This window comes from Brachyhypopomus gauderio, chromosome 4 (genome assembly GCF_052324685.1).
Source record: "Brachyhypopomus gauderio isolate BG-103 chromosome 4, BGAUD_0.2, whole genome shotgun sequence".
NCBI lineage: Eukaryota > Metazoa > Chordata > Actinopteri > Gymnotiformes > Hypopomidae > Brachyhypopomus > Brachyhypopomus gauderio.
Genome location: NC_135214.1, coordinates 17,387,143 through 17,412,819, shown reverse-complemented (window position 1 = coordinate 17,412,819; position 25,677 = coordinate 17,387,143). Strand labels below are relative to the sequence as shown.

At 51.8% G+C, this 25,677-nt stretch overlaps 1 protein-coding gene across 3 annotated transcripts in view; it reads right to left on the bottom strand.

Annotated features, from left to right (window-relative positions):
* ubr3 (ubiquitin protein ligase E3 component n-recognin 3) overlaps positions 1-25,677 on the bottom strand; it is a 47,817-nt gene that overhangs the window by 4,768 nt on the left and 17,372 nt on the right. For all 3 annotated transcript variants that reach the window (XM_077002745.1, XM_077002747.1, XM_077002746.1), the window contains 10 exons: positions 21,876-22,025; positions 21,045-21,178; positions 19,579-19,689; positions 17,220-17,420; positions 16,835-16,971; positions 15,472-15,557; positions 11,930-12,035; positions 7,954-8,054; positions 2,498-2,622; positions 719-823 (listed from right to left, as the gene is read on the bottom strand). In XM_077002745.1, the coding sequence (XP_076858860.1) occupies positions 719-823; positions 2,498-2,622; positions 7,954-8,054; positions 11,930-12,035; positions 15,472-15,557; positions 16,835-16,971; positions 17,220-17,420; positions 19,579-19,689; positions 21,045-21,178; positions 21,876-22,025 (1,256 nt within the window). The remainder of the gene's footprint in view (positions 1-718; positions 824-2,497; positions 2,623-7,953; positions 8,055-11,929; positions 12,036-15,471; positions 15,558-16,834; positions 16,972-17,219; positions 17,421-19,578; positions 19,690-21,044; positions 21,179-21,875; positions 22,026-25,677) is intronic.

Below are 25,677 nucleotides of genomic sequence, written 5' to 3'. Positions count from 1 at the left end.
CGGTGCTGGGTCAGCCACGGTGCTGGGTTAGCCACGGTGCTATTCCTCAGAGAGGGGATGAGTGACAGATTGGGGCCCTGCGCTAAAATAGCCTCCAAACGCAGCAGACACACTCGCCCTTGTGGAAACGAGGGCACGACTACTCTGTCGTCTCTCCTGCTCCTGAAACCTCCGTTAGACAGCAGCATTATTACCACACGCCTTTCTGAAGAGATATATGATCAAGCTTTTATGGAACTTTGTTAGTGATATTAAATAACAAACAAAATGACAAAACAAGTAATAAATGCCGAGATGTCACTCGGCTTGGTAATTATCCATGTAAATATCAACCTGTACTAACATTTCAAAAAGGAGAAGACCCAACCCTGTTCGTAATAGTCACTGCAGCAGTAAAAGAGTCTTGGGTAAAATTATGGACAAGACATATTACATCCTGCCCCCCCAGGTATTTTCACCCAGAAATTATACTACAGAGCCCCTATAGATTTCAGTTCAACTGTTTTCCACCACTCACAAAAGCTTCTCTACAGAGAACACAAGGAACATGTTCCTCACAGCCCAGACCAGTAAAACTACTGAACTACTGAACTGAACTCCTAATACATGTAAATTACTAACACATGTAAACTACTAACACATGTAAACTGAGCGAATGTGGACAGGAGTCTGTGTTCTGGTAGGTGTTGTGATGAACAGTCTTGTGCGTGAGGCCTACCATGGTGTCCTCGGAGCTGCCGTCATAGATCCCCTTAGCCTTGGCCAGCTCGCTGATCACATGACCTAGGAGAGCTTCACAGGACCTCTCTGGGTTTGGCAGGTTCTGGGTTCAAAGAGCAAAGACAAACTAATGTGAACTGAACTGTTTTGTTACATTATATTAAATGTGTGTGTTACACATGGCGCATACAGTGTGCTGGATCACATGAAAGCCGTGAATCATTTTTACAGCATGAGTGTGTGTTCATTTACACACACACACACACACACACACACACACACACACACACACACACACACACACACACACACACACACACACACACACAGAGTGACATGTTAGAATGCTTAATTCCATTGTAGAGTCTTTTTGTAACAATAGCTAGTTCACGATAAAGACTATTATTAAAGTCAAACAGCCTTCACAAACACTCAGATGGAGATCAGAAGGAAGGCCGCGTGTGGGCCAGGACTTCTGTTGCGGGCGTCTTCCCTCGGCCCAGGGACAGGGACCACGCCGCCCACAGAGCGCCTGTGCACTGAGAGGCACCATGACATTACTGCGTAGGTTGCTAAGGGCTCTGGGCTTTGTGTAATAATTTATAACATATGAAGCACCCATCACACATAATATGTGACAATTTCAAACAACACGAGCTTATCACTCTCACTGCTGCCTTGCCCTCAGCTTTATGAGCCACAGGGGTTATGTCTTCAAATCTCTCATACGCCACCTTATTAGAATTTGTTTATATATATATCAGAAATCAGATAACAGAAATGGGGACTTCAGCTTTCACAGCGACAGCGAGAGAGAGAGAGAAAGAGGGAGGGAGAGAGGGAGAGAATGAGAAAGAGAGAGAGAGTGAGAGGGAGGACACGAGCAAGAGAGAGAGAGAGAGAGAGAGAGAGAGAGAGAGAGAGAGAGGGAGGGAGGGAGGGAGAGAATGATAAAGAGAGAGAGAGAGGGAGGACACGAGCAAGAGAGAGAGAGAGGGGAGAGAGGGAGGGAGGGAGGGAGAGAATGAGAAAGAGAGAGAGAGAGGGAGGACACGAGCAAGAGAGAGAGAGAGGGGAGAGAGGGAGAGGGCACAAGAAAGAGAGAGAGAGATGGGGGGAGACAATTTCTTTCCCAATGACACACTGGGAGGCGTATCTGAGTAAGAGGGAATGAAGGCAGGAATATCAGCCACCAGCCACATTTGTTTTTATGCGGTTATATTCCACGCAGCCCCCCAGGAGATTTAATAGAGCGCCAACTACAGCGCCATCCTCACAGATAATGACGCGGCTACGTAATGATGATGGACGCCTTACGTTTAGAGCTTAAACTGCTTAGTAACAAACGCCGTGAGGCCCTCATTCATCCACCCTGTGTGTGCGCACACACATTCACACGTGCACAATGTGTTGTTTTTAGTTTTATCTACTCGAGTGTCTATAAAACCAAACTAATGATGTTTGTTGGAGTGTTAACTTTGCCACCACATCCTCTGAATAAAGCACCATTCCTCCATTTTAAAGCAGTATCAAGTCTGAAGTCCTGTTTCTATAGAAATGTTTTCTCCCCCACTAATGGAGGATTCCACCGAGCCTTCATAAGTCACTCAGAATTATTTACTAAGATGCTTATTATTTACTTATGCTTATCTAATAATTAGTCGACGGACTATACAAATTGTACTTAATATCACAGCACAGCGCCCAAGCCGACTGGTGCGCGTGGAGTGATCTGATTGGTCGGGCGGGGCGTGCTGAGGGCTGTGATTGGCTGTACCTTCTTGGCTGCTCCGGTGTTGCTCCAGGCCAGTCTCTCCTCTGGGCTGAATTTGACTGACAGGGCTGCCAGAGCTTGAGTAAACTGCAGTGTGTAGAGCACCTTCACCACACACGTAAAGTGTTCTGCAACCGCAACACACACACACACACACACACACACACACACACACACACACACACACACACACACACACACACAAACACGAAGGAAGGCATGACAAGCAATTAAAGTAATAAAACATTAATCCATCAAACTAGTGAGGCTGCTGGTTGATTTTTTAAATCAAAAGTGCATTTGTTTGGATTAACAGACATGTATATAGATATGTATTCATGAAATTTTTTGAATACAGAGCTTTACAATAAAGACTTTAAAACGATGAGGCTATTTCACATTAATGGAAGTGTCCCCACTGATAAGTGCTTTATTAAAATAAGTGAGTTCACACAATCAAGGCCTGATTCTACATTTTTACCATCATGTTTCAAGCACCACTGTTTCAGAACAGAAACTGATGTATGAATTATGATGCCATGAAAAAATATACACCTCATCTTCTCAGACAGGACCATAAAAGACCCGAAGCAAAAAAAAGCCCAAACGCAAAAGGTTGCGTGCATTTATGTGTGTGTGTGTGTGTGTGTGTGCGTGTGCGTGTGTGTGCAGCATGTTAAACTGAGTGACTGCTGCTCCTGGCTCTGGTGCACGGGACAGGAACACAATGAAACTCCATTAGTGGGTTATCCTCCTGAGACTGGCACAGGCGACGTGAACTCACGCTCACGTCTTCACGCGCTCACGCCTTCACGTGGCCACGCCTTCACGCCTTTGTTCGATGTGCACAGGTTCACTGAAAGACTCATCCACACGCAGCCTTAGAAATCAATGCTCCATCTCTCAGTCTGCACCACCATAATGTTTACTCTACTGCCAATCGATGGTGTACGGACACCTATGCAGAATGAGGGATGGTGGAGGGGGTGGTTTAGGTGGAGGGGGTGGTTTAGGTGGTGGGGGTGGTTTAGGTGGTGGGGGTGGTTTAGGTGGAGGGGGTGGTTTAGGTGGTGGGGGTGGTTTAGGTGGAGGGGGTGGTGGAGGGGTGGTTTAGGTGGAGGGGGTTGTTTAGGTGGAGGGGGTGGTTTAGGTGGAGGGGGTGGTTTAGGTGGAGGGGGTGGTTTAGGTGGAAGGGGTGGTTTAGGTGGAGGGAGTGGTTTAGGTGGTGGGGGTGGTTTAGGTGGAGGGGGTGGTTTAGGTGGTGGGGGTGGTTTAGGTGGAGGGGGTGGTGGAGGGGTGGTTTAGGTGGAGGGGGTGGTGGAGGGGTGGTTTAGGTGGTTTAGGTGGTGGGGGTGGTTTAGGTGGTAGGGGTGGTTTAGGTGGAGGGGGTGGTTTAGGTGGAGGGGGTGGTTTAGGTGGTGGGGGTGGTTTAGGTGGAGGGGTGGTTTAGGTGGTGGGAGTGGTTTAGGTGGTGGTTTAGGTGGAGGGGGTGGTTTAGGTGGTGGGGGTGGTTTAGGTGGTGAGGGTGGTTTAGGTGGTGGGGTGGTTTAGGTGGTGGGGGTGGTTTAGGTGGAGGGGGTGGTTTAGGTGGTGGGAGTGGTTTAGGTGGTGGGAGTGGTTTAGGTGGAGGGGGTGGTTTAGGTGGAGGGGTGGTTTAGGTGGTGGGGGTGGTTTAGGTGGAGGGGGTGGTTTAGGTGGAGGGGGTGGTTTAGGTGGAGGGGGTGGTGGAGGGGTGGTTTAGGTGGTTTAGATGGTGGGGGTGGTTTAGGTGGTAGGGGTGGTTTAGGTGGAGGGGGTGGTTTAGGTGGTGGGGGTGGTTTAGGTGGAGGGGTGGTTTAGGTGGTGGGAGTGGTTTAGGTGGTGGTTTAGGTGGAGGGGGTGGTTTAGGTGGAGGGGGTGGTTTAGGTGGTGAGGGTGGTTTAGGTGGTGGGGTGGTTTAGGTGGTGGGGGTGGTTTAGGTGGAGGGGTGGTTTAGGTGGAGGGGGTGGTTTAGGTGGTGGGAGTGGTTTAGGTGGTGGGAGTGGTTTAGGTGGAGGGGGTGGTTTAGGTGGAGGGGTGGTTTAGGTGGTGAGGGTGGTTTAGGTGGAGGGGGTGGTTTAGGTGGAGGGGGTGGTTTAGGTGGTGGGGGTGGTTTAGCTGGTGGGGGTGGTTTAGGTGGAGGGGGTGGTTTAGGTGGTAGGGGTGGTTTAGGTGGAGGGGGTGGTTTAGGTGGTGGGGGTGGTTTAGGTGGTAGGGGTGGTTTAGGTGGTGGGGGTGGTTTAGGTGGAGGGGGTGGTTTAGGTGGAGGGGGTGGTTTAGGTGGTGGGGGTGGTGGAGGGGTTGGTTTAGGTGGAGGGGGTGGTTAAGGTGGAGGGGGTGGTTTAGGTGGTAGGGTGGTTTAGGTGGAGGGGGTGGTTTAGGTGGTGGGGGTGGTGAAGGGGTTGGTTTAGGTGGAGGGGGTGGTTTAGGTGGAGGGGGTGGTTTAGGTGGTGGGGGTGGTTTAGGTGGTGGGGGTGGTTTAGGTGGTGGAGTGGTTTAGGTGGAAGGGGTGGTTTAGGTGGTGGGGGTGGTTTAGGTGGTAGGGTGGTTTAGGTGGAGGGGGTGGTTTAGGTGGTGGGGGTGGTTTAGGTGGTGGGGGTGGTGGTGGAGGGGTTGGTTTAGGTGGAGGGGGTGGTTTAGGTGGAGGGGGTGGTTTAGGTGGAGGGGGTGGTTTAGGTGGTGGGGGTGGTGGAGGGGTTGGTTTAGGTGGAGGGGTGGTTTAGGTGGTGGGGGTGGTTTAGGTGGAGGGGGTGGTTTAGGTGGAGGGGTGGTTTAGGTGGAGGGGGTGGTTTAGGTGGAGGGGGTGGTTTAGGTGGTGGGGTGGTTTAGGTGGTAGGGTGGTTTAGGTGGAGGGGGTGGTTTAGGTGGAGGGGGTGGTTTAGGTGGTGGGGTGGTTTAGGTGGTAGGGTGGTTTAGGTGGTAGGGTGGTTTAGGTGGAGGGGGTGGTTTAGGTGGTGGGGGTTGTTTAGGTGGAGGGGGTGGTTTAGGTGGTAGGGTGGTTTAGGTGGAGGGGGTGGTTTAGGTGGTGGGGGTGGTGGAGGGGTTGGTTTAGGTGGAGGGGGTGGTTTAGGTGGAGGGAGTGGTTTAGGTGGTAGGGTGGTTTAGGTGGAGGGGGTGGTTTAGGTGGTGGGGGTGGTGGAGGGGTTGGTTTAGGTGGAGGGGGTGGTTTAGGTGGAGGGGTGGTTTAGGTGGTGGGGGTGGTTTAGGTGGAGGGGGTGGTTTAGGTGGTAGGGTGGTTTAGGTGGAGGGGGTGGTTTAGGTGGAGGGGGTGGTTTAGGTGGTGGGGGTGGTGGAGGGGTTGGTTTAGGTGGAGGGGTGGTTTAGGTGGTGGGGGTGGTTTAGGTGGAGGGGGTGGTTTAGGTGGAGGGGTGGTTTAGGTGGAGGGGGTGGTTTAGGTGGAGGGGGTGGTTTAGGTGGTGGGGTGGTTTAGGTGGTAGGGTGGTTTAGGTGGAGGGGGTGGTTTAGGTGGAGGGGGTGGTTTAGGTGGTGGGGTGGTTTAGGTGGTAGGGTGGTTTAGGTGGTAGGGTGGTTTAGGTGGAGGGGGTGGTTTAGGTGGTGGGGGTTGTTTAGGTGGAGGGGGTGGTTTAGGTGGTAGGGTGGTTTAGGTGGAGGGGGTGGTTTAGGTGGAGGGGGTGGTTTAGGTGGAGGGGGTGGTTTAGGTGGTGGGGTGGTTTAGGTGGTAGGGTGGTTTAGGTGGTAGGGTGGTTTAGGTGGAGGGGGTGGTTTAGGTGGTGGGGGTTGTTTAGGTGGAGGGGGTGGTTTAGGTGGTAGGGTGGTTTAGGTGGAGGGGGTGGTTTAGGTGGTGGGGGTGGTGGAGGGGTTGGTTTAGGTGGAGGGGGTGGTTTAGGTGGAGGGAGTGGTTTAGGTGGTAGGGTGGTTTAGGTGGAGGGGGTGGTTTAGGTGGTGGGGGTGGTGGAGGGGTTGGTTTAGGTGGAGGGGGTGGTTTAGGTGGAGGGGTGGTTTAGGTGGTGGGGGTGGTTTAGGTGGAGGGGGTGGTTTAGGTGGAGGGGGTGGTTTAGGTGGAGGGGTGGTTTAGGTGGAGGGGGTGGTTTAGGTGGTGGGGTGGTTTAGGTGGAGGGGGTGGTTTAGGTGGTGGGGTGGTTTAGGTGGTAGGGTGGTTTAGGTGGAGGGGGTGGTTTAGGTGGAGGGGGTGGTTTAGGTGGTGGGGTGGTTTAGGTGGTAGGGTGGTTTAGGTGGAGGGGGTGGTTTTGGTGGAGGGGGTGGTTTAGGTGGTGGGGGTTGTTTAGGTGGAGGGGGTGGTTTAGGTGGTAGGGTGGTTTAGGTGGAGGGGGTGGTTTAGGTGGTGGGGGTGGTTTAGGTGGTGGGGGTGGTTTAGGTGGTAGGGTGGTTTAGGTGGAGGGGGTGGTTTAGGTGGAGGGGGTGGTTTAGGTGGTGGGGGTTGTTTAGGTGGAAGGGGTGGTTTAGGTGGAGGGCGAAAAAAAAGACTGTGGTTAAATTTCTACTGCCTTTCTGTGCAGTGCGAGCCCTTGCATGCATTTAACCCCTCTAGCAACCAGCACCACCCCCTGCCCCAATAAATGTCTCCACCACTGTCTGTCATTTTCATTTGGCAGTAATTGGAAGTCATTGGCAGAAGTGTGTGTGTGTGCGCGCGCGTGTGTTTGGTTTTAGAATGGACGTAACTTCACACTTCGATGAGCGAGCACTTAGGAGCAAATTGGACAGGCTTTCACCGAACTGACATCTGAAAACATCGACCCCGTGTATACAAGAGAATAACAGACAAATGTCCATGCCTCTGTGTGCAAAGAAGACTTGCATTTCACTTTGGTAGCTCTGTGGCCTCAGTCCAGAGATGCTTTCATCCCTGTCCAGAACAGCCTTCTGTGTCGTGCTAGGACCCGGACAGACGGTGTGTGGTACCCAGACGCCCAGGCCACCGCGGCAGAAGGAGTGGAGATGGAGGTGAGGACCAAACGCTCGTTTGACAGCTCTGTTGTTCTCCAGTGCTGCTCTCTGGAGGTCTTGGTGCCATAACGAGGCTTCTGTGAGCCTGTTCTCATGATCACCCCCACTTTGGAAGTGTGTGTGTGTGTGTGTGTGTGTGTGTGTGTGTGTGTGTGTGTGTGTGTGTGTGTGTGTGTGTGTTGTGTGTGTGTGTGTGTGTGTGTGTGTGTGTGTGTGAGATAAGCCCAGGTGCCTGGGTGCATCCAGACAGATAAAGCAAGAGGAAGGCAGGGGACAGAGTGGTGCTGGACACCGGGGGACAGAGTGGTGCTGGACACCGGGGGACAGAGTGGTGCTGGACAGCCGCTCTTGGGTCAGCGTTAACCGTGAGCATCTCACAGGCCTCACAGTCTCTTCCTCTCGCCACCCAGAGCACCCGAGCTCACCATCGGGCCAGGCAGCTGCTGGTGGCCCGCTTGAGGTGTGGGAGGAGCTAACTGATGCAGCGCCAGAGGGGCGGGGCCAGTGCGTACCTTTGCGGAGGGGCTGGGGCATCGTCAGCACAAAGATGATGAGCAGGGAGGGGACGTCTCGGAACAGCATGGGCACCTCGGGACGCTCCTCGTCCTCGTAGCTACGTGGAGAGACAGCAGCACACACATAAGTACTGACACACACACCCAGGACACACACACCCAGGACACACAGTGGGCATCGCTATTCACCATTATAGTGCGGATGGATTCAATTAAGAGCTCACAAGTTCATCAACAAATCTTTAAACAGCAGCATTAAAAATGATTAAGTTGCATGCTAAAAATTAGTTGTGTGGATAATGAATAGATAACATGTTTCAGAAATATGGTTACGCCAACTCAATGTGCTCTTCTGGTACATTAAATATGGCAACCCTGTTAAAGTGCCATCTTCTGTTGTTAACGTGGGCTTAAAATGTCCTTCTGCTAGTACATATCCACGCAGAGGAAGATTCCACTGGTAGACATATTCAAGGAACCTTTCTCCTCCAAGACATCTCTCTCTCACTCTCTCTCTCTCTCTCTCTCTCTCTCACACACACACACACACACACACACACACACACAAACACACAAACACACAAACACACAAACACACACACTTCAGCAGTGGTCAGACAGGTCAGAGACATTGAACAGCATTTTACAACAAAACGACTACATGTAATGTTTTCTGTGTGAAATTCAACATCACTGTCTCACTGGATGAGAGAGAGAGAGAGAGAGAAAGAGAGAGAAAGAAAAAGAAAGAAACACCACAGGACTACAAAGGACAGAAAATGCGGTATCTGAAAAACAGTAACGCTGCAAAAAAATGAAGAAAAGGTCTGAAGCTTTGCATCAAAAAACCTTCTGAAACGACAACGTGCCGAGAATATTAGCACAGCCATCAACATGAAGATCTGACCTTCATGCTAGATAACTGTAGCAGTTTTTAAGTATATATTTATAAATGTAGGTTTTAGTGTGCATTTACTTCTGAACATTAAGCAATCGTTTAATGAATTCCAGTGAAATACACACACATATAAAAGCTCACTGAAGCCACGGACATGTGTAAAAGTAATAACGGTTTTTGAATGCCCAGAGTGATGGGAAATGTAGAAAAAATGTTTATGTTCAGTATCAGTTTCACAGTCATGCAGGGGTAGAAGGGGCACGTGTGCCGTACGCAGGGTTAGAAGGGGCGCCTGTGCCGTACGCAGGGGTAGAAGGGGCACGTGTGCCGTACACAGGGGTAGATGAGGCGCGTGTGCCGTACACAGGGGTAGATGCGGCGCGTGTGCCGTACGCAGGGGTAGAAGGGGCACGTGTGCCGTACACAGGGGTAGATGAGGCGCGTGTGCCGTACGCAGGGGTAGAAGGGGCGCGTGTGCCGTACGCAGGGGTAGAAGGGGCGCGTGTGCCGTACGCAGGGGTAGAAGGGTGCCATATGCCGTACGCAGGGGTAGAAGGGGCTCGTGTGCCGTACGCAGGGGTAGAAGGGGCCCGTGTGCCGTACGCAGGGGTAGAAGGGGCGCGTGTGCCGTACGCAGGGGTAGAAGGGTGCCATATGCCGTACGCAGGGGTAGAAGGGGCCCGTGTGCCGTACGCAGGGGTAGAAGGGTGCCATATGCCGTACGCAGGGGTAGAAGGGGCTCGTGTGCCGTACGCAGGGGTAGAAGGGGCCCGTGTGCCGTACGCAGGGGTAGAAGGGGCGCGTGTGCCGTACGCAGGGGTAGAAGGGGCCCGTGTGCCGTACGCAGGGGTAGAAGGGGCTCGTGTGCCGTACGCAGGGGTAGAAGGGGCTCGTGTGCCGTACGCAGGGGTAGATGGGGCCCGTGTGCCGTACGCAGGGGTAGAAGGGGCACATGTGCCGTACGCAGGGGTAGATGGGGCGCGTGTGCCGTACGCAGGGTTAGAAGGGGCGCGTGTGCCGTACGCAGGGGTAGATGGGGCGCGTGTGCCGTACGCAGGGGTAGATGGGGCGCGTGTGCCGTACGCAGGGGTAGATGGGGCGCGTGTGCCGTACGCAGGGGTAGATGGGGCGCGTGTGCCGTACGCAGGGGTAGATGGGGCGCGTGCGCCGTACGCAGGGGTAGATGGGGCGCGTGCGCCGTACGCAGGGGTAGATGGGGCGCGTGCGCCGTACGCAGGGGTAGATGGGGCGCGTGCGCCGTACGCAGGGGTAGATGGGGCGCGTGCGCCGTACGCAGGGGTAGATGGGGCGCGTGCGCCGTACGCAGGGGTAGATGGGGCGCGTGTGCCGTACGCAGGGGTAGATGGGGCGCGTGCGCCGTACGCAGGGGTAGATGGGGCGCGTGCGCCGTACGCAGGGGTAGATGGGGCGCGTGCGCCGTACGCAGGGTTAGAAGGGGCGCCTGTGCCGTACGCAGGGTTAGAAGGGGCGCCTGTGCCGTACGCAGGGGTAGAAGGGGCGCGTGTGCCGTACGCAGGGGTAGAAGGGGCGCGTGTGCCGTACGCAGGGGTAGATGGGGCGCGTGTGCCGTACGCAGGGGTAGAAGGGGCGCGTGTGCCGTACTCAGGGGTAGAAGGGACGCGTGTGCCGTACGCAGGGGTAGAAGGGGCGCGTGTGCCGTACGCAGGGGTAGAAGGGGCGCATGTGCCGTACGCAGGGTTAGAAGGGGCGCGTGTGCCGTACGCAGGGGTAGAAGGGGCGCGTGTGCCGTACGCAGGGGTAGAAGGGGCCCGTGCGCCGTACGCAGGGGTAGATGGGGCGCGTGTGCCGTACGCAGGGTTAGATGGGGCGTGTGTGCCGTACGCAGGGGTAGAAGGGGTGCCTGTGCCGTACGCAGGGGTAGAAGGGGCGCCTGTGCCGTACGCAGGGGTAGAAGGGGCGCCTGTGCCGTACGCAGGGGTACATGGGGCGCGTGTGCCGTACGCAGGGGTAGAAGGGGCACGTGTGCCGTACGCAGGGGTAGAAGGGGCACGTGTGCCGTACCCAGGGGTAGAAGGGTGGTGAGCCCAGTCTGCAGCTGCTGTGTAAATGGTACAGTGGGCTGGGGAAGCAGATGACAGCAATCTCCTTTACAATCTCTAATGAGGTATTTTTAACACGAAATGATTCCCATCTGAATAGAGCCTGGCTGATAGCTCACAACAGATACAAAAGCTGTTAGGGTGTTAATGGGGGTGTAGGGGGTAGGGGGTAGGCTGGGGGTCTAGGGGGCTGAAGGAGGAGAGATAGTCTCTGAGCATGGAGTGTCCAGGAGGCGTGAGGGGCAAATCCACACTTCTGATGTGGTCAGGGATTGTGAAGGAGGCAAGTGGAGCTGTGCAGTTATCTTCACACCAACATCTCTAAATATCTCTAAATGTTCCTGCAAATGACCTGGAACACTTATTAACTCCAGCTTAATGACACACACACACACACACACATGTGCGCACACACACGTGCTCACACTCTCACTCACACACTCTCACTCACACACACACACACACACACACACACACACACACACGTCCTCTATTCGCATCTTTCACCCCCTCTAAATGGTCCATCTCCTCTGGGCTCCATGTCTGTTCCCACAGCACAGAGCCAGGACACAGAGACCCATATGGGGTTGCCATAGATACCAATAATTTGCTGCAGCTGGCAAATTACAGGGTGCAGGTCTGCTCAGAGAGAAGAGCCTGTCCCTACAGCAGTGTGTGTGTGTGTGTGTGTGTATGGGTGTGTGTGCGTGTGTGTGCGCACGTGTGTGTGTGTGTGTGGGGGGGGGGGGTATATGTGAGTGTATGTGCGTGTGTGCGTGTGTGTGTATGTGCGTGTGAGAGTGTGTGTGTGTGTGTGTGTGCACGTGTGTGTGTGTGTGTGTGTGTGTGTGTGTGTGTGTGTGTGTGTGTGTGTGTGGGGGGGTGTATGTGAGTGTATGTGCGTGTGTGTGTGTGTGTATGTGCGTGTGAGACTGTGTGTGTGTGTGTGTGTGTGTGTGTGTGTGTGTGTGTGTGTGTGTGTGTGTGTACTCACTCTGACTCTCTGTTCTGGGTAATCTGGGTTAATCTGGTCCAGGGATTATAAGCAGAATCGATGCTGTACAGGCGCATGTGCATCGCCAACACATGGAACAACTGATCTGAAAGGCACAGCAAGAAGAACACGTCAGCACCAGGTCCAGGTCCAGGTCCAGGTCCAGGTCCAGGCACGAGCCCAGGAAGCCCGGCCCATCCACTGTTCCAAGTCCACAGCCTCAAACACACTCTCTCACACACACACACACCACTCAAACACAGCACCGCGGCTGCTACGTGTGTGTTTTATGATTAATGGAGCTGAATTAATGTGCCGTAGTGCCAGAGGACATGGACACCACATAAGAGAACGCTAAAGTGAGTCCAAACACGTTTTTACCCCCACTACCTTAAAGACGAGATGCCATAACAGCCCCACCTGCCCCCAACAGCACCGGCGCAAGCCCGGTGCAGGAATCAGACTGGAAGATTATCTCAAATAGATCTTCACTCTAATTCATCCAATTTGAGTGGCAGGTACATTCACAGCCAATAAAACAGCAGGGGGCGCAGCCAATCAGACGCTCGTCTCCAGGGCCGATCGGGTCGACCGCCGCCGCTCGGTTCCGCGGACGTTGAAGGCAGAGCCGCACGTCATTCTGGACCACGCCTGGTCACCGGGAATGGAGACCAGCCCTTGGGCGACTGCACCATGAAGCAGGGGCCCTGCTGGGTGACGGGCCCCTCAGATGGGGCCCAAGGCCCGCCGGTGCTGCGGGTGCTCAGCACAGCACATTTCTCAGCCAGAGAGGAAAAAACAAGAAATAAGTCAGATCCCTGCAGCCCCTCCAGGTCCTTCACATCAGACTCACGCTTTACTCAAGGAGCTCGCCGAGGCTCCATCTGTGTCACCCTCTCAACTGTACAAATGGTCCAGACGGGGGGGACGGGGGGGGGGGGGGGGGGGGGGGGGGGGGGGGGGCAGTGCTTCAGGGCAGAAGCACAGACGGACATGCTGTGGTCTAAAAACAAAAACATACCTGCGGGCCGTGCTTTTCAGAACACGAACAATGGCCCACTCACTCCAGGAACGAGCACACGGCCACCCAGAATAAACAAACAGGCTGAATAAATCATTAGCCCGCTTCTCCGAGCAGACAGAAACCACACTTTACTCTGCTCCATGTTTCTGCTTAAGGTTCTCCTCCGGCCCTGCGAAGAGGCGCCAGGGAGCCCGAGATCCCCTCTTGGTTTTGGTAATAAATGATCGAGCTTCTGTGTGTCCCTGATTTTGAGGTCATGATGCCAAATAGCACATTACCAGCACCAAAATAACCCGAAGGCCGACAACCACCTCGCTCTGCAAATGTAGGGACGTGAATGGTGCAACACTGCCATCTACAGGCAGCAAAGGAGAACAGGAGGAAAGTGACTTTCCTACGTTTGTGTCATTGATTTACTCCAGCAGGTTGTTCATTTAGTGAGATGTGGGGTGTGGAAACGGTTCAAAAACCAGCTGAGGCGACTCTGCTGAACTGCGAGTGGCCGTACCACGACCCGAAGGCCAGAGAACACAGCAAATGGGAGAGTACAGTTTGTGTTATGACGCACTGCTCTGTGTCAAAAAGAGCCTCGGCACATCTCTTAAAAGCACTGAAATATGCATTGCGCGTCTCCTAATCGCACCCTCTAAATCACCGTCAGGTGCATGTTCGTCTCCTTGCTTCTCATTGGTTAAAATCACTCCATCATCTGGCGTGTGGTTGGTGGAGCTGACAGCAGGAATAGAGATCTCTTACGCCCGCTCTCTCTCTCTCTCTCCCCGATATCGATCGAGCTCGTTCTCCCACTGGTGCTCAGACTTCCCTACTCCCCTCTCTCTTCCTCAACCCATTCATCACACACACACACGTTTCTCTGTGTATGTATGTGCGTTTGTTAGAGGTGTGGATATTTAATTCAAATCTACCACTGACCCAAAAGATCTTCTCAGAAGTACTACAGACCGTGGATTGTTAACACTGAACAAAACCATAAAGAACAAAGACCACCTATAATGAACATTAGGCACATTAGACATTAGGTTCTGTAACAGAAGACAGATCAATCTTTAACGAGAAGAAAGAAAATCACCAACACACCAGCACATCTCTTCAGTCCTCATTATCATTCTCTCCACTTACTTTCCTGGGGGCTGATCTCTACTGCACAGCACCCACCGTTCACTCAGTGGGCTGATCTCTAAGACACACCCCCCCACTGTTCCATCAGTGGGCTGATCTCTTCTCACACCCCACTGTTCCCTCGGTGGGCTGATCTCTTCTCAGACCCCACTGTTCACTCAGTGGGCTGATCTCTAAGACACCCCCCCACTGTTCACTCAGTGGGCTGATCTCTAAGACACCCCCCCACTGTTCACTCAGTGGGCTGATCTCTAAGACACCCCCCCACCGTTCACTCAGTGGGCTGATCTCTTCTCACACCCCACTGTTCCCTCGGTGGGCTGATCTCTTCTCAGACCCCACTGTTCCCTCGGTGGGCTGATCTCTTCTCAGACCCCACTGTTCACTCAGTGGGCTGATCTCTAAGACACCCCCCCACTGTTCACTCAGTGGGCTGATCTCTTCTCAGACCCCACTGTTCACTCAGTGGGCTGATCTCTAAGACACCCCCCCACTGTTCACTCAGTGGGCTGATCTCTAAGACACCCCCCCACTGTTCACTCAGTGGGCTGATCTCTTCTCAGACCCCACTGTTCCCTCAGTGGGCTGATCTCTAATGTACTGAGACTGAGTAAATGTGGTCATGCCTACACACGTAACGTAGCTCGGAAAATGGCAGAGGTGGTGGAGTGTGAGATCTCTTCAGCTCCTTTCAAGAGTGACGGGACTTTTCATGAGAGCTCAGAGACTAGACCATACACACGCATGGAGAGAGAGAGAGAGAGAGAGAGAGAGAGAGAGAGAGAGAGAGAGAGAGAGAGAGAGAGAGAGAGAGAGAGAGAGAGAAATATTGGGAAAGAGTGTTAGAGAGAGAGTGAGAGAGAAAGAAAAAGAGTGAGAGAAGAGGGAGAAAGAGAGAGAAAGAGTGAGAGAGAGAGAGAGAGAGAGAGAGAGAGAGAAGAGAGAGATCCACAAACAGACCACAGCACTAATATGATCTCCATTACAACCCAATGTGACTGTATTGTATCAGTAGGATCCGAGCCACCTTCACGTTCTACTACCCAGAAGAAACAGCCCATGTCTGCACATCTTCCCGTCCTCCATTCAGGAGCTCACCAACATCCAGGCTGAACCCACAGCACCGCTGCACCAACACGGGCCAGCGACTCCAATCACTGCACACACTCAACTGGTCCCAGAGCCAACAGAAGAGAAAACCACTCCCACCCTTAACACTCTTACCTTAACATGTTTTCTACCTAAGGTACAGTCACAACTTAATGGCTTGGTGGTAGGAGTGTGAGAGTGTGTGTGTGTGTGTGTGTGTGTGTGTGTGTGTGTGTGTGTGTGTGTGTGTGTGTGTGTGTGTGTGTGTGTGTGTGTGTGAGAGACTCACTGAGACAGGACCGCTTGGCTGCAGCACTGGCTCCCCCACTGCATAGATTGCCACCACGATGGACCAGCTCCAACTCCAGATTGGTTCTGGTGGAGGAGTGAAAAACGAAATGCAGACAGAAGGTGAGAGGGTGAGAGGACGAGACAGACAGCTCACAGACGACAGACAGCTCACAGACGACAGACAGCTAGCTCACAGACAACAGCAGCCCTGTCAATGAAAACAACAACAAAAGAAACCTCAAATAAGAAGTGAGAAAGGTTGTTCCTACACACCACATTCACACAAATGACCCGTCGGAGTCTGTAACGACCCCATAAAGCTGCAGGAGAACTCTACGCCATCGTGTGTTTCTTTGTCTGTTCTGTCTCCCCACACCTGGTTTTTTTCAGACATTAGCATGCTGCTATAATTGGCGGGTATAAGAGGCTCCACTCATCAGGGCAAGCAGGTGTGTCGTAGCAGGCCGGCGGGGCCGGGGCAAATCCTCCAGCCTTTCTGGATGAGAGGAGACGCAGGAGGGGGAGAAAAAGCCGGGGGAGGGGGAGGGGAGGTGGAGGAGAATGAACGAAGAAGCAATTTCCCATAGATAATGCAGGCGGGCGGCTCCATCTGGCCCCCGCTGATAAGCGAGTGAGCATGTGACGAATTTTCTACTGCGCTGTTCAGCTGTGGAGGGTGGAAAAAAAAGAGAGAGCGAGAGAGAGAGAGAGAGAGATGACACAAGCTGGAGGGGGAGGGGTCAGGCACAGCAGGTTTGAATGCACCAGCTAATAGCCTCCATCTTATTTGGGGGTGGGGTAGGGGAACAGAAGCATGGCACTGAAAGAGGGAAAGAGAGAGTGAGTGAGCAAGCTAGCATGAAAAGATAAAAGATGCTGATAGCAGTTGAATTAGGGTGGGGGGACGAGAGAGACCCAAAAAAGACTCCAGAATAAGCTTTGGATAGCCAGTCTGTGTAAACTAGTATCAGAGACACAGAGCACGATGTCCAAACCCCAGCCTGCGGGCGGAGTCCTTCAGACGGGAGGCCAGAGACACGCTACAGAGGGCCCTGACGTGCCAGACACATCAATTGGCTACAAGAGTCTCTGTCAGCCAGCGGTTCAGCAAGAAGACCTGCAATCTGGGGGCAACTGTTCGCTTTAGGGCCTCAGAAATACCCCACAGTGCAAACTATTGGAGCAGAAATCAGCGGCAGGTTAAAATAAGTCTAAGGCAGTGGTTAAGCTAATTCTTCGAACAAGAACATGAGGAAATACACTTTTTCACACACACACACAAACACACACACACACACACACACACACACACACACACACACACACACAGCTAGAACTTTTAAAGACCGTAATGTGCTCACCTGGCTACTGAGTACATGAAGAGGAAGTCGTTATCGGGCGAGCCAGGGTTTTTGCCGTAATCCATGTATTTTTTCTGGGTGGCGTTCTTAATGTCCTTAATGACAGACTCCATCTCCTTAGTCAGGTTAGACTCCGTCTGAAAGGCAGACGTACTGAATCAACATTTGTCTAAAAAGGCAGATGTTGGTCTGACGGCCCAAAGTTGTGGTCCTAACACCTCCAAGCTTGTTAGACACGTAGGAGAAGCGTATCGGAGGGGTCAGGAGGCGGTTGGGCCGCGCTGAAGAGCTGTTCGAGATTCCTCCGCCCTCTCGACGCGCTTTCCTGTGTATGAACGTTTACGGGATTCTATGTTATGGGAGAGGAGAGGCGTGGGCTGCTCACCGGGAACACGGCCAGCTGCTCCTGCAGCTCCTCCACCTCCTTCACCAGCACCGCGTGGCTCTTGTGGCCGGCCGCGTGCCAGGAGCCCACCTGGGTGGCACTGCCCGGCTTGCAAGGCAGGACGCTGTTGGCGAACTGCCGACACAGGGGACAGGTGAACTCGCCCTTGTCCACGGAGAAGCCCTGCAGCACCTGGTCATTCTGAGACACGGGGGGAGAAAAGAAATGAGACGTTCCGAGAAAAACTAGCCCTTCTGGGAAGTAGATGCCAGGGAGAAGGGAGCACCTCAAGCCCGCGGTCCCGCAGAGGGGCGGAACCGCAACCCGCCTGCATTTTAACCGACCATCGATTAGCATTCAAAGACATTCACAACTTATTTTCGGTAAAGGAAAGTCAATTTCTCCATTAAGGCTCATCTGGTCTCATTCTTCTCGTCTCCTCTGGTCAGTCTGCACAGGGCGTCTTTATAAATCACTTTCTCTGTGCCGGTGACAGTCTTCACCCTGTCTGCTCCCATTAAAACTTATTAAAGCGCAGAGCAATGCCGTATTGTCCCCATTATCTAACGAGTGAATGATGGAGAGAGCGCCTCCGAAATATCAATTTGAGGCGCGTCACTTTGATGGATGAACTGTTAATGATGTGTCAGATCTCGGGGAAGGACTGGCATGTTATTGTTCTCTGTCTCGCTGCACTGTGGAACATTAGATTTGAAATGAGCCCGTGACTATGAGGTTAAAGTGCCACGTGTCAGCTTCTAGTGCCGTTTTAACTTCATACTGAACAGAGCAGATTACATTACAGCTCTTCTTACAAAGCTCGGCCACCTCAGGAGACCATAAGAAACAGAACGAACAAAAAGACAAATCAGATTTTTTCAATACTGCAGCATTTCTTCCCAGCTCTATGGTTTAGGTTAATATTTGTTTAATCTTCCCATATGATTTTGATCCAGCATTTTAAAAGGCTTAAGTTTTTTAAGGACCAAAAACATGGCCATTCTGTTGTCGATACGTCTCAGTGACCCCGTTGAACGGCCTGGTGACCCAGACCCAGAACGGCCTGGTGTCGGCCTTTCTGGCACGGTCTTCTGCTTATGTTGTCCGACACATCCATGACTAAATCCTGCTTAAATCTTTTAATCTGCTCAAGATTTTCTTTTCCAGTCTGAAAGCGTGGTGGTCATTCATTACTGTCTGTTATCCGTTTTCTGCAGTTCGCCATTGCGAAGCTCACCAACACGTCTTGGCTTACAGACAGTGCACGGCAAACACAGCCAATATACCGCAGCTCAGATTTCATCCGATTGGACGGCCTCAATCTGACTTTACCGACACAGACACACTGTGGGCCTCGGGTTTCATCCTTGAACTTGTGTTCTCAGCAGATCTAACACCACATCCACGATCTGCTCCATAAGCCTTTGTGAACTCTTCTGAACATAAATGGATGGTGCAACAGTCTACATCATTGCCTAGGAAACAGAAGAGAGGCCAGTCATTCAGTTTAAGGTCCTGTAAAATGGGGCGAGAGGCGGGGGGTGGCGATTACGTATCAGAGCACCATGATTACAGATGGGAACGCGCTGAGATTCAAGAGGACTTGAAGCTCGACTGGTTTGTCCCGGAGTCCTGAAGCAAAACGTGGCTAACCGTGGATCTGCATGACACGTTTCCTGTGTTTAACAGGCAACAGGTGGAAATCCTAGCTGCCCTGCTAAGAAGGAAAAGCAGCTAACCCTAGCATGGTAGGAGCTCCCCTCCTCAAACTCGGGTTCTCCAATCACAAGCAAACCCAAAGTAATCCACTTCTGGATAGAAAAAAATGCAGCCGATGAAAAAAAACGATCAACACCTAATAAGAGCTCGTAAAGATGGTGACGGCCGACTCCAGTGTCACACGTCCCTGGGGAAGTTGTAGAGGATGACGAATCGATTTTTAAAGCATAAGTGACAAGACACCGTGTGTGACAATGAATACTGAACGTGTTCGACACCCGAGTGCACCGCAGAAGGCATTACATTGGTCCGTGATTGTGGGGTATTTTAGTGTGGGGTACATTAGTCTGCGAGTGTGGGGTACATTAGTCCGTGACTCTGGAATGCTCCCTCGAGGACTCTCTGGCCATCAGGCTGAGCTCCACTTAGTCAGCGATGTGCTTGAGAAGAGCTACTGAATACCTGTGACTTCAACATGATAAAGTCTCAGCCGCAGGTGAACTCAGGCTCTACTCCATTACACTACGTCACGCTGTAACGCGTCTCCTTCTTCCTAGTTACGTGTTCCCCTCAGGAACGAGGGTGAGGTTAATGACGCTGGATCTGTGCACCATGTGGAAATCCCTTTAAGTTCTCTTACCCGTAGGGACTCCATGTAGGACTTGTGGCAGTCTATGTGCAGTGTGTGGCCGCACGTTTGCACATACACACCCCCATCCCAGCCAATGGAGACGGACTGCAGACAGGAACTCTGTGGGGGGGAGAGGAAGAGGAACCATGTGGTAATCATGTCTGACGCACATTCTGAAGATGTTCTGAAGAAGAATTCTTCACCAGTTCTTAAAAATACAAATCAAACTGGAAAAAAACCACCACATATATACAGCCACACCCTAGCAGTGTATTATACACAGAATTCCAGTTTTGCTCAGCTAGAATACAAGAATGGCTTCAGATTGGAATTATTTTACTACTGCTGTGACAGGACCAGGCAGTAATCATATTTTAATTGGTCTATGACGTTCACACGCAAGGAGAAAGCTGGGAGAGTCTTGATACTTCAGTAGGAAGAATCTCGAACTTCCCAAAGGAAAGCTGCCCGAAGGAGTGAATAGAAGAATATGACTTTGATCACAGCGGAGCTTTGAAATAGCAACTAAAACAGCGGAACAGGCAGAGTTTGGACCCAGGACATGTCATAACGCCTCAGAGAAAGAGCACAGTGACGGGACTGCAATTGGAGCCTACAATACCAGTGTCATTGCTCTGACACGGAATGAAAACCTGGCGTTCATCACAAGACATTTACATTGACAATATCAACACCCAGAACTTTCATTCTAGTTACCTTATACTTAGCCTGATTGTGTGATTTGTTTGTAACTTGTGTATTCATCTGTATAATTTGTTTTTGTGTAATTTGTGTGTTAACGGGCCGCCCAATGGAGGATGGGTTCCCTTTTGAGTCTTGGTCCTCCCAAGGTTTCTTCCTATTCCCCACCATCTAGGGAGTTTTTCCTTGCCACTGTCGCCTTTGGCTTGCTCATTAGGGATTTGGACCCATAGTATTGTTAACCTTGTAAATCCTGTAAAGCGCTTTGTGACAACATGTGTTGTGAAAAGCGCTATACAAATATATTTGATTTGATTTGATTTGGAGGAGAGGGAGGGAACAGACATGTATCCCTCAGCCTGTCCTGCAGTCACAGGCGGTCAAAGGGAGCCCTGCTCATAGAGCACAGCACAGCGGGCCAGATGAGTTTAACATTTACAGCAGAGCAGAGGAGAGGCTACAGCAGCCCAGCAGTTCACAATCTGTTCTTACTGCAAAAGACAGCATGGAAGAGACAGAGAGAGAGAGACAGAGAGAGAGAGAGAGAGAGAGAGAGAGAGAGAGAGAAAGAGAGGGAGAGAGAGAGAGAGTGAACAGATTGGCACTGAACAAGTACCTCAAATTGAACATGTTCTTGAAAATAATTTCAACCTGGGTAGAGGCCGGTGGGGGGGGGGTCTATACTCTGGGGTTATGTTATGCAAGCAAGAGGTGCGAGAGAGAGAGAGATATGCCTTAGGGCAGAACCAGGCACTAGCATGTCAGCCACATACATCTTTAAAGTAGCGCTGCAGCAGGGCCAGTCTGACGTCGTTAGCCGCTCCACACGTGTCCTCGGGGAAGATGCGCTCTTCATCGCTCGTGGGGAGCTGCTTCGCCTCGTCGCTGCGGTAACGGTGGCCCAACACTGCAACGCAGACATACACCCTTCAGGACCATGGCATGCTAACGGACTTCCGCGGGTCCTATTCACAGAGCATGTGGTACGGTTTGTGTCCCGTAACGCGGTAGCGTGCCGTGGTCAGAACACCGTCTACGCCGCCCTGCCTCACACGTTTGCTCTGCGAGATCATATGGTAAACAGATGACTGCTAAGCTAACAGGGGCTAATGGGGCCGTCATAATATCCATCAGCAGAACGGTCATTCTTTCTCCTTTATCTCTGCCTTTCTGCGTTGATGGATCGTCTGCACCGGCCAGACGGACAGCAGAGGGCGCCGTTATGACCTTGAGCTCGCGCATACATCGCAGTAATTACTAATAAAAGAAGCTATTTGTTGCCATGACGGCCAACTGTGGCGAGGCAGGAACGGCTCATGGGTGACGGAGGCCGTCGGGGGAGGGTGGAGCAGTTCAAACGGCTCCGTTAAGGGAAGTGGTGCGGGTCAGGCGCTGTGTGGCCCCGCGGTGCGACGGGGGAGGGGCTAGCTGTAAAAGGCACCACCTGTTGACGGAGACCCGCACGCCACAAACACGCCGGAGCGGGAGGCGATTAAGAATGACGCAAATAAACAGTGGTGTCGAGTTAATGGCGTCAGCCTTTCGTTGGGGAGGATGCGGCGGATGACAGCGAGAATGTGGAGTGTGTGTGTGTATGTGAATACCTGAGGACGCCTGCAATAGGACCACCAGTCCGGTGGGTCTGTCCTCAGTGGACGGGCCACTCTGTCCACATATGACGCAGTCGTAGAGGACCTCGGAGTCCGGGGGCTCGGCACAGCCCACGTCCATCGCCGCCTCCACCTCGGGGGATTCTGCAAGCAGACAGAGGGTGGAGCTCATGGTCACGTCTTGCTCCATCACCACCACCTTCAGCACAGACACTCCGACGTTCTTTAATTCAAACTTAAACACAGCTCTAAAGATGCTATTAAACAGCAAACAAAGGAAAACGCCGGTTCCCGCATGAGTGACGCCTTTTGCAGGAGGCACGAGGAGAAAAGAAACTGATAAAACTGCTCCATTATGGATAAACGTCAATTAAACATGCTAAAATTACACTCCCATTTACCATTTTTGGCCTGGGATTCTAGAAGGCCACAGCAGTAAAGCGACCAGCTAAGCGCCCCCCAGAAGCAGCTCGCTGCGCGGCCGAGATGGTTCCAGATATCCTGCGTGGACACCAGGGCCCATGAAGGACTCGGGAGCGCTCCAGCTCTCCAGAATCAAAGCTGCAGTTCGTTTCGATCAATAGTGACCCGTCGAGAGCGCGTAAGAGGGACGATTGGTCCGCTCGCTCCAATCAAATAATTGAACAGGAGTTATGAGAGAGGTAGGCTGGCTGAACTTAATTAGCTATATAATGCGGATCCAAATTGGTTTTCTGCCCTCTCTTGGTTAAGTTAACAGATCGCGGAGGCTTGGTCAGCCATGTGTAAAAAAACAAAACCATTAGGGGTAATGTTGTGTGAAAGGATCTGGTATTTGGACAGTATTCCAGGTTACCAAATGCACCGGCATTTATGAAGGTCAGACACAAATGAGCGTCAGATATAATAATGCTACTTTCTTCTCTCTTTGAATGATTAAATTCATCCCAGGACGGAAAGCATCAGGGGCCCTACTGGAACCGCCAGGAAACATTTCAGTACCATTCAGACGCACCATACTGTTCTCTGGACCCAAACACAAGCTTTCTCCTAGCTTCTTTAGTCGTGGATATTCAGTGTTCCTGACAAGTTCTTTAGATGAGTGGAAACACTTGGCAACGCTTTGACATATCATCCACACCAGGCAGGCAGACAGCAGGGGGCACCATTCTGAAACAGGCAGCATCACAGTACATATTTTGTTTGCATTCCTAATGCAATGCTGTGAACACTGTCCGGACGATTCATGCATGGTTAACTACACACCCTTCCAATGACTGACATCTCTGAAGATTAATTACTTTTGCAAAATTAGTTCTAAATGTTAAAGTGCATGTTCAGTTTTAGAGTAAATATAGGGCAGCAAATGTCAGTGTGTTTGGATTGATTTATTGCTTTAGGTGGTCGGGGAGGAGGGTGCAAGAAACACATTTTGTTTGAAAATCAATGTGACAATGTTGGCCTGGGGCAATCTCACAGAGCTAGTCCTGCTGGTCCCACAACACACACACACACACACACACACACACACACACACACACACACACACACACACACACACACACACACACACAAAGGCACAAACATGCACACACAAAGGCACAAACACGCACACACAAATGCTCGCACGCACACACACAAACACTTGTCATTCACAGCTGACCAAATTCGAACAAATTGAAGCACAGTAGAAATACCACAATGGTGGTGCTGGGGGTGCTAATTTAAAGGGATTTTCTTGATCGAAAGTTTCTTAAGTTAATTAACAATTAATCAGTTATTCACAGACACACACACACACTACTGACATCGCAGGTAGTACGATGTACTTTATTCCTCAATAAAGGACTTTCAAGCATATGAAGATGTTTACAGATTAAGACAACATTTACAGAGGCCATCATTTGGCAGGAGGTTTATATAATTTTCACATCTCGTATCTTGTTCAACACAGTAGTTCTGTGGTTCCATTACTTTGGCTGGTCTTATCATTTCTCATAGCCACAGCTAAGGTCACTAATGGTTGTCTGGAATACACAGGAGCTTTAGCTTTTTAAATGGTACATAATATGTGTTGTTAGGTTAAATGTAAACGTTTGAGTTTTCCCGCGTACCAAGTTTTGAGTTTTCCGCATGCCACATCAACGTAGCACTTTCAGCAACACAAGGTTATTTTGTGTAGTCCCTGCAGGACCACGAGCAGGTGCATCAAAAACACATGAGTCCTGCAATTTACTTGTTTCCTTTGGAACACTTAACGACAAATATCGATCATCATTTAATAGTTAATTGCCCTAGGTGACGCCATTAGAAAACGGCGTGCCCTACCGAGCTTTATGCACTTCTCTCAACAGACGTTCAATTAATAAACAAATGAAGCAATTTTATGAATTAAACATTAACTGCATGTCACAATGTGACAGTTGTTTAATGGACACCTTGGGGGTGAGGCTGGTAGATAATGTAATGCTGATTTCTGAGAAAGGATCTGACTCTTGGTTATATCGACTTGGAGAAAACAACAGGATCACTGTAGCACTGAGAGCACTTAAAGGTTATTTGAACAGACATGTGTTTGAGCGGTTCCTCCTGTTCAAATATCGATCTACTCCGTGACCTTTGATTCTGGTTTCTGGGGGAAAATGCAGGTCTGGAATAATGCAGGAGATCATTTGCCGTTTTGATAAGCTGCAGCCTGCACAAGCCGTCCAACACACAGATGAGATAGGTGTGGCTCCTCCTGATGGGAGGAGAACATCAGAAGAGGAGTCGTTTGAGGAGAAGACACCCATCCCGAGCTGAACTACACCATTCTGCTTCACGTCACCCTCGCAAGCATCAGGCAGAATTAGATTTGTTCTTATCAGACACTACTGCAGATCTATATGGGGAAGATCAGCTTTGCCTGTTGGACGTGATCTACTTGAATCTACTCCGCCTGCATGTGACCTAGTTGAATCCACTCCTCCTGACCTATCTCGTCTTTCTCACTAGCTGCCCCACATCGTTGCTACTGGCACACCTGTGGCAGGTAGTCTTTCTGTAGTCTTATTGGCTTGCTGCAGCCGTGCTGGGTGGGGCCTCTCGATGGGCTCTCAAGGTCTGGGTTCAGAAGCAGCTTTCTCCTCCGTCCACCGGAAGCCATGGTGTGTCTCACAGTGGGAGGACTGCGGGAAGTCCCTGTCTGCACACTGTTTCGCCACTGCTGTGACACGCCACTGAGGTCACGAGGTTAATCACCGCAACTGCTACGAACCAGATATGTCGGAGGAAGGAGAACAGGCGTTAGATGGGCTCAGATGGGCTCAGATGGGCTTCAGCGAAGCGTCCCAGCTCTGTGCGTTAATGGGGGAGGGCGTGTCCTCCGCAAGGAGACACAGCGAGTTCCGCTACGGGACACAGCGAGTTCCGCTGCGGGATGAAAACCAACATTACTCATCCCTTAACGAGAAAGAGAGAGAGAGAGCACGCTCGCTCCCTGGGGGTCTGCAGCGCCGTCAGCACTCTGACCCCCCCGCCCTCCCCCGAGAGACGGGCGCGTGCACACGCACGTACGGCTCGGAGGACCCGCACAGCGCGTCACCTTCTACGGAGAGCGGAGCCCCTGAAGCGATCTCCTTCAAGGACTGCGTGGGGATTGTCCCCAGAGTTTTGTGCGAAAACACAGAACACTGCGGACGTCGCCGTGCACGGTTAGGATCGAACTCCAGCCCATCTGGGCGTCCCCAGAGCTGCGGGCCACCACCCCTGGCAGCGTGGGTCAGGACGGCCCGTTCCGCTCTGATTACGCTCCCCAACACTACACTACCACCCCAAG